This window comes from Arachis stenosperma, chromosome 2 (assembly GCF_014773155.1).
Source record: "Arachis stenosperma cultivar V10309 chromosome 2, arast.V10309.gnm1.PFL2, whole genome shotgun sequence".
NCBI classification, from domain to species: Eukaryota; Viridiplantae; Streptophyta; class Magnoliopsida; order Fabales; family Fabaceae; genus Arachis; species Arachis stenosperma.
In genome coordinates, this window is record NC_080378.1 from 62187345 (window position 1) to 62195568 (window position 8224).

The 8224-nt window shown below is 34.9% G+C and overlaps 1 protein-coding gene across 1 annotated transcript; it reads left to right on the forward strand.

The window, feature by feature from the left end:
* The first annotated feature begins 408 nt into the window (after nucleotides 1-408).
* On the forward strand, nucleotides 409-7902 carry LOC130962930 (uncharacterized). The gene is made up of 8 exons (XM_057889086.1): nucleotides 409-643; nucleotides 834-925; nucleotides 1194-1280; nucleotides 2490-2576; nucleotides 4363-6674; nucleotides 6757-7068; nucleotides 7153-7258; nucleotides 7342-7902. Exons 1-8 carry the CDS (start codon nucleotides 409-411, stop codon nucleotides 7900-7902), a joined length of 3792 nt encoding a protein of 1263 aa, XP_057745069.1.
* The last annotated feature ends 322 nt before the right edge of the window (nucleotides 7903-8224 follow it).

The window sequence follows — 8224 nt, forward strand, 5'->3', positions numbered from 1 at the left end:
TTTGTCCAAGATATCACTTGTTCTTCAACTTGATGAAGGTGATGATTGACACTCATCATCATTCTCACTCATGAACAAAGTGACTGACAACCACTCTTGTTCTACAAGCATTCGAGGCTCTAGTGAATATCTCTTGGATTCTTTAATCGGAATCTTCGTGGTATAGGCGAGAACTGATGGCGGCATTCAAGAGAATCCGGAAGGTCTAACCTTGTCTGTGGTATTCTGAGTAGGATTCAATGATTGAATGACTGTGACGTGCTTCAAACTCCTGACACTACAAAAAAAAGAGTTTAAAATGGCATTGATATTACGGCGGTTTTAAAGAACCGCCGTAATTCCCGATTTTTATGGCATGTTTGGTTGTTGCCATAATTAACTTTGTGTATTGTGGCGGTTCTGGTGATTATGGCGGTTTTGAACCGCCGTTTTCACACGTATATAAAACAAGAGAATTCCAACCCTAGCCTCATTAAACGAAACACATTTTCGGCGGTCTCTCGCTCCTTCGTCTCCTCCGATCCGTGCTCCGACAACGCCGTTCTTCCCTCTCGGGCTTCTCTCTCTCCGCCGGTTACGATTCCTCTATACCTCTCCCTCTCCGCTGATTTGTTTCTCTGCAGCTCACTCCCAAGTTCTCTAGGTACCTCTCCCTCTCCGTCAGTTACTGATTTCTTCGTTTTTGCTCGGGTTTTGGTTTCAAAATTGTTTTTGTTGCTGATTTTTGGGGGTTTTTGTTTCTCTGCAGCTCCGTGATCGGGTCTTGTGTTGAAGCATTCGATTGACGTTGGTGCGGGAGTGATTGACGCCGATCGGATCTTGTGTTCAACCAGTCGACGATCTCAGATCTTGGATCTTGGATCTTGGATCTTCCTTCCTCACATCTGCCATCGACACTGCTTGCAAAGCCAGCGAAGTTGTTTTCGTAACCTTACCCCCTCCTTTCTCATTCTCTCTCTCCCTGATCTCAGATCTAGTGCCAATGTCTAGTGTTCTGAACTGGTTATGTTGATTAAAGACCACTTCTTATCTGAACTGGTTTTGTTATGTTGATTCAAGTATTTAGTGTTCTGACTTGTTTAAATTTGCATCTGTATCTGATTCTGATTTAGACAAGTTTGGGTTTGTTAATTGAGATGTATTAAATTTTATATATCTTCCAATTTAGGTTATCATAGCAACTTGTATTTCAGGCTACACTAAGACTTAGCGAGGATAAAGTCAAGCAGTGTGTTGATCCAAAACTTGGAGCAGAATATCCACCCAAAGCAATTGCTAAGGTGTTACTCTTATTGCTGAATGATTTTTATTTATTTATTTTATTGGTTTTGGAAGTATGGGTGTCATTTTCTTGTGTGGTTTTTATTTTAGAATTGTTTGTTCAATGGATCTGGCTAATAGTATATTGGAAGAATGGGTGGTTCTGTTGAAATATAAGTAAAATGAATTTTTTACTTTTCTATTGATTCAGGCTTTTAGGGTATACTTTATCATTCATTGTCACAAAATAACCTGCCTGAAGTTTGTAACAATTGGGAAGTTTTGATGTACAGATGAGATTGGAGTTTGTATGCTATATTGTCTTGCAGCTCTGTTACACTTAAATAGTTAACTGCAGTGGATTATTTTTTCAAAAACTCAGCTGATATGAGCTTATTTTCTAATGTGCAGTCCCAGAAGAATACACGTGTGTTGCAGAAGCTGAGTTTCCGGTATTTCTTATTAGAAAAAATACCATTTTATTTTTCATTTTCAAGTTTTCCCTTGTTGACTTTAGTGATATTAGTCTTCTAAATTTATTAGAAATTTTAAAATTTTAAATTTACAAACTGCAGATAAAGGTTGAAGACTTCTTTAGTTACTTTCCCTTGTTGTAGCATATGCTTCATCTTCTTGTTATGCTTCTCTTGTTGTTGCGTGAAATTTTTATTTGTTTATTGCGTGAAATTTTTATTGTGTGCAAAAGCAAATCTGAAGCTATCTACAAGGTATATAAATCACTGCTTTTTGACAATTTAAGTTTGTCTTTCATTCTTGCATGTATTGTATTTTGGTGTGCTCAATATAAGGGTAATAGTCTCATTGATTTTTTCCCCCCATACATTCCAGGTTCTTCCTGATATTATTGAACATTCTTGATCTATGTCAAATTTATGAGATTACTTACCATTGCTAAGTTTATCTGAATGGTTTGTAGAGTATCCTTTTTATTGACATTTTACTCTAGATTTAAGCTGTGATTCAGTTGGTTTCTATACTAAAAGGAAAAGAATATTTGGTTAAATAGGATTGTATGTATGGTGGGTGGATGGGGGTATCTTTGAGTGACAGACTGATTTGTGTTGGACACATGGAATGCCATTAAGTTCATGTTGGTGCTTTCTAGTTGAAGTCTGAATCTAGATGGAATGAATCTTAACAATAGAATCTATGTTGGACTTACCTGTTATGTATGCTTTACTAATGTTAATCATGCTTTTGCGTTTCAGCTCTTCACAACCATCACTGTTAATGAGCCTGCTCCTGGTCTCAAAACCATCTTTAACTTCAGAGTTCCTGATCAAAGGTCTGAAAAGGTAAGACATTCATTTGCAGTGTAGACCTTACATCTCCATAGACAATAGTGGATTATAAAATTTAAGAAATGAACTCATTGAAACTATACTAAACCTTGAACTATTATGTTTTCTCTTCCCATGCATGAATTGTAATTTTTTTTTTTGGTCTTGATGCATGAATTGTTTTAGGTTTGAATGATTATTATAGGGTTATTCTGATTTTGTTTCGTGTCCATGACACCGGCTTTTCGTACTAACATATTTTCAACCCCAAATTTAACATTTCTTACACTAGCTTTGAAAGTCTCTTAGATTGATATAGCTATTTAAAAGAATATGTTTGGAGTAAGAGACAAGTCTAAGATAGATGGTGTATTTAAAAATACAAATTTGTTGTAGTTTTTGTTCTTGTAAAAGGTGACATATGGTCTTAAATATTCTTAATGTTAGTTACATCATCTACTAAAAGGTATGGTGCTACACAAGTAAAATTATGAAATAGTTCAGCCTTAGAATGAGCTTCATGTTCTTATCAGGACTTTTGATCTAACTAATTGCTTAATATTAAAATTAGTTTTAATTAATAAGGCTCAATTTTTCAATCACTACTCTATATCTTCATAAGTACCTCACTAATCTCCTTAAATTAAATGTTTGAGTTAAAACATTGCAAGAAAATATGTTACATAATTACTAAATTATATATCATTATTTATTAATTTATTTGTGACACATTTTGTTTCCAAGATAGCCTTAAGAAACAAACACTCAAATGATTCACAATCAGGTAAATTAAGAATTAAGAATTTATTAAAATTTAATTCTAAAGGTTTTCATTTCAAGGTATCTTAGATTTGCTTTACATTATCCAATATACAATTTTCACAAAAGTATTTGGTAATTGGTAGGGAGGAACTATACTTTCTCTCTCTCTCTCTCTCTCTCTCTCTGTTTTTTTTTTTTGGATAATTGATATTGTTAATATAAAATTGTATATTGTGTTCTCCCATCTCCATTGTTCGAACTTATAATTATTGTGTTCTCCCATCTCCCATCTCCCATTCTGTTCTCTGAATTAGCTAGCTAGGTTAAGAGTAATAATATAGTTTTATTGTGTATAACCACGTGTTGTTGCTTCCCTTTTGTTTGACCCCATAACACTTAATAACTGAAATTGGGACCAAAATAATAACATAGCATTTTGTCGGATGCACACACATTCTTGCTACTTACTCCTACTTAGCATGGAATCAGAACTCTGATTTTGTAATTTTAACTCATTTGGGTTAAATTGAGATATAGATAAATAATTTGAAAAAATTTAGATGCTATTAATTTGAGTTTCAAAATTCAAATAAGTTGGAATATCATGTTTGGGCTTAATTAATTCTCAATCGTATCCAACACATTATATATCTTTGGGCTTAATTAATCAATCCCAATAACATATAAAGTTGAATTTAATTACTGATCGTTTCATCTAAATAATATATTTGTTTTATTTATTTTTTTTGTTTCTTTTTATCTTGTAGAAAAAAATTAATTTGCATATATACAACTACTTGAGAAGGAAAAGTTCATAAAGCCACAGTTACAGCCACAAAATTATCATTTGAAAGAGGTAATTATAATTTTTTTTATAATTTTTTTAGAATATTATTTAAGTATTTGTTTGATATCTAATTTGCATACAAGAATTTCTTTTTATAGTAGCGCCTGCTGATATACTAGTTAGTTGCCTAGTTAATATGAGAGAGAGAGAGAGATTTTTAATGAATAGATTTTTTAATATTCCTATTTGTAGTCCCTCTTAGTCATGTCAATTGATAAGTCATGGATTGGAAAACCACGAAACACGCACGAGTATAAAGATGGTCTAAACAAGTTTTTGGATTTCGCCTTTGAGCATCGATCTCTCGGGGGTCATCAGATTAAATGCCCTTGTCCGGTGTGTGGTTTTGGCAAGTGGCAAACAAGAGAGAAAGTTTTTGAACATTTAATAGTCAAGCCGTTTCCAGAAAACTACAAAGTTTGGTATTGGCATGGTGAAGAAGCAGTTGGAGTTGGGTCACAAGCTCATCAAACTAGTCAAATTGTACAAGATGATTCGACATCTCAACATCCAATGGTAACAATGCTCAATGACGCGTTTGGAGTTGCTGGACCTGACTTGAATGAAGATGGAGATGGAGATGAAGACAACATAGAAAATGGAGATGGAGATGAAGACAACATAGAAGATGCAAAAAATGAAGAGCACAATGGAGAAAATGTAGAATTTTACAAGTTGTTGGAAGATGGTAGTGAACAATTGTATGAAGGGTGCACAAAGTATTCAAAACTGTCTTTCTTGATTAGTCTGTATCACATAAAGTGCTTATACAGAATAAGCGACAAAGCCATGACCGAAATTCTCAAGTTAATAAAAGATGCTTTTGGAAATGCGAAGATTTCAAATACATTCTATGAGGCCAAGAAAACCATAAACAAACTAGGGCTTAATTATACCAAGATACCTGCTTGCCCTAATGACTGCATGTTATATTGGGGGGAGGATGAAGATTTGCAAGAATGCAAAAGATGCAAGACATCTAAATGGAGCGATGCTAAAAAGAAGAAACCGGCAAAGATCTTGCGATACTTTCCACTAAAACTGAGACTTCAACGATTATTTATGTGTTCTAAGACTGCTCAATCAATGCGATGGCATGCTTCGGCAGAAAAGAAAGATTCGAAGATGAGGCATCCGCGGGATTCTGAAGCTTGGAAGACATTCGATTTACTTAATGATAGGTTTGCTGAAGATCCTCGAAATGTACGTCTTGGTCTTGCAGCTGATGGATTCAACCCCTTTGGAGCTATGCGTACAAACTATAGCGTTTGGCCAGTGGTGCTTATTCCATACAATCGACCTCCATGGGAGTGCATGAAGCCAACATCACTAATCTTGTCAATGATTATTCCTGGAGAGAAAATGCCAGGGAACAACATAGACGTATACTTACAACCTCTTATCAAAGAGTTAAAAGAGTTGTGGCATGATGGTGTTCAAACATTAGATAGGTTCAATAATGAAATGTTTACATTGCGAGCAGCATTAATGTGGACAATTAGTGATTTTCCAGGCCTTGGTAACTTATCTGGGTGGAACGTACACAGTAAATATGCTTGTCCTACATGTAACTTCAACACTGATTCATATAGATTAAAGCATGGTGGAAAATGGTGTTTTTTGGGACATCGCCGTTTCTTAGAAAGGGGTCATAAGTTTAGGCTAAGTCGTGCAAAATTTAATGGAAATATCGAGTTGAGGGATCCCCCAGCAGTACTAACAGGGTCAGAAATATTGGAACAACTTGAAGGCATCAATGTTTCATTTGGGAAGGAACTACAGGCAAGTAAAGGTAAGAGGACTCGACGAAAAGTTGTTGAAGAAGATGATGAATCGGGGATATGGAGGAAGAAAAGCATATTTTTTTATCTTCCTTATTGGAAGTCTAACTTATTGCGCCACAATCTAGATGTCATGCACATTGAAAAGAATGTTTGCGACAATGTGTTATACACTTTGCTCAATGAGACTGGAAGGTCAAAGGATAATCTCAAAGCTCGTAAGGATCTCAAAGAAATGGGTATAAGGAAAGATTTATGGCCAGATGAAAATGGGAGATATCATCCATCTTTGTTCACAATGTCAAATTCCATGAAAGATGTATTCTTGCGTACTATAAAGAATATTAGAGTACCAGATGGTCTCTCGAGTAATATTTCACGGTGTGTTGACCTGAAGCAAAGAAAGCTTTCTGGATTGAAGAGCCATGATTGCCACGTCCTTATGCAGCAACTATTACCCATTGCCATACGTAATGTGCTACCAGATAAAGTTACTGCAGTTCTAATAGAGTTGTCTTCATTCTTTCAACAGTTGTGCTCTAAAAGCTTAAGTCTTACAGAACTTGAGAAGCTCCAACCTCGAATAATCCTTACCCTTTGTCATTTAGAAATGTTGTTCCCTCCTTCTTTCTTTACAATCATGGTTCATTTAACCTGTCATCTAGTTGATGAAGCAAAACTTGGAGGACCAGTACACTATAGGTGGATGTATCCTATTGAGAGGTAAATATCTCTTTTCAATCATTGTTCATTTAACCTGTCACTTAGATATATCTTGCTTACTAAAGCCAATTATACAAACTAGGTATTTAGGACATTTGAAGTCCTATGTACGAAACAAAGCTAAATCAGAAGGTTCTATAGCTGAAGGATATGTGGCTGAAGAAGCTCTTACATTTTGCTCTCGATACTTAGAAGGGATTGAGACAAGATTTAATAGGCCACCACGTGTTGATGACCGTCCGGATGGTAATTACAATAAACATGTTGATTCGCTTTTTCCACAAATGGGTAACTCTAAGGGAGCTTTCACAGTATTTGAGTTGTCACCTATGGAAAAAAAACAAGCACATCGCTCTGTGGTTCTAAATTGTCCATATGTCAAACCGTTCATTGAGTAAGTACTTAAGGATTTGCGTACATGTTTTTTATTTACTTGAAAATAGTTGTTTAGTTAGAGTTAAACTTTCATATCTGACAGTGACTTCAAAGATTTTATACGAAGAAGATCTAAGGGTAGAAGGCCATCAAATGTAGAGATAGAAAAAAGAGTCAATAAAGATTTTGTTACTTGGTTTCCTACGCAGGTAAATAGAAAAGTGATCATTTTTTGCTAATATTGAGCAGTATTTGTGGATATAATAACTAATATGTTGTTCTATCATAATAGCTTATGAACCCAGACGTTATGAATACTGTGCATGAGGATTTGAGATACTTAGCAAGGGGTCCATCACGATATGCCAAGAGGTTTTCTACATTTAGTATCAATGGGTTCTCCTTTCGAACTACCAATCGAGACAATGGGTTAAAGACCCAGAATAGTGGAGTTTTCTTAATGTCTTCAACTCCTTGTGTTGCTAGCGCTAGTGATGCTAATGTTAGGAATGCTGATTTGTCATATTATGGCAAATTAGAAGATATTATAGAACTAAACTACAATGGCCGATTTCAGGTTACTTTATTCAAATGTAAATGGGCTGACACCACTAGAGAATGGGGCTGTAGAAAGGATAGTTGGGGTTTTACTTCTATTAATTTTTCACGAGTAATACATAGTGGTGACCGAGAGGAGGATGATCCATATATTGAAGCCTCACAAGCTCGAATGGTGTATTTTGTCAATGATGAAGTGAATAAAGATTGGAGTGTTGTCGTGCATTTGAAGCCAAGAGACTCATATGATATGGGGGGAAATGAAGATGATGAAGCATGCGAGAATGAGCCATAGTTAGAGCAAAACTTGGATTCTTTATTTGAAAATGGTGATAATCTATCATTGTTAAGAGATGAGGTAGATGATGAACTACTAGATGATGACATTGGAGAAGACGAACACATGTCAGAATAGTTAGTAGGTTAAATTAATTTATGGTATGAAATTTATATTTAAGTTTTCATTTAGTTATAATTCACATTTTATCTATACTTATTAATTATTTTATTTCCAACTATTATTTATCTAAAAAAAATATTTATGTATAGGGACTCTTAGTGTTATTTTCTCCTGCTATATTAAGATGGTCCACTATCCATTAATTTGTCATAGGAAT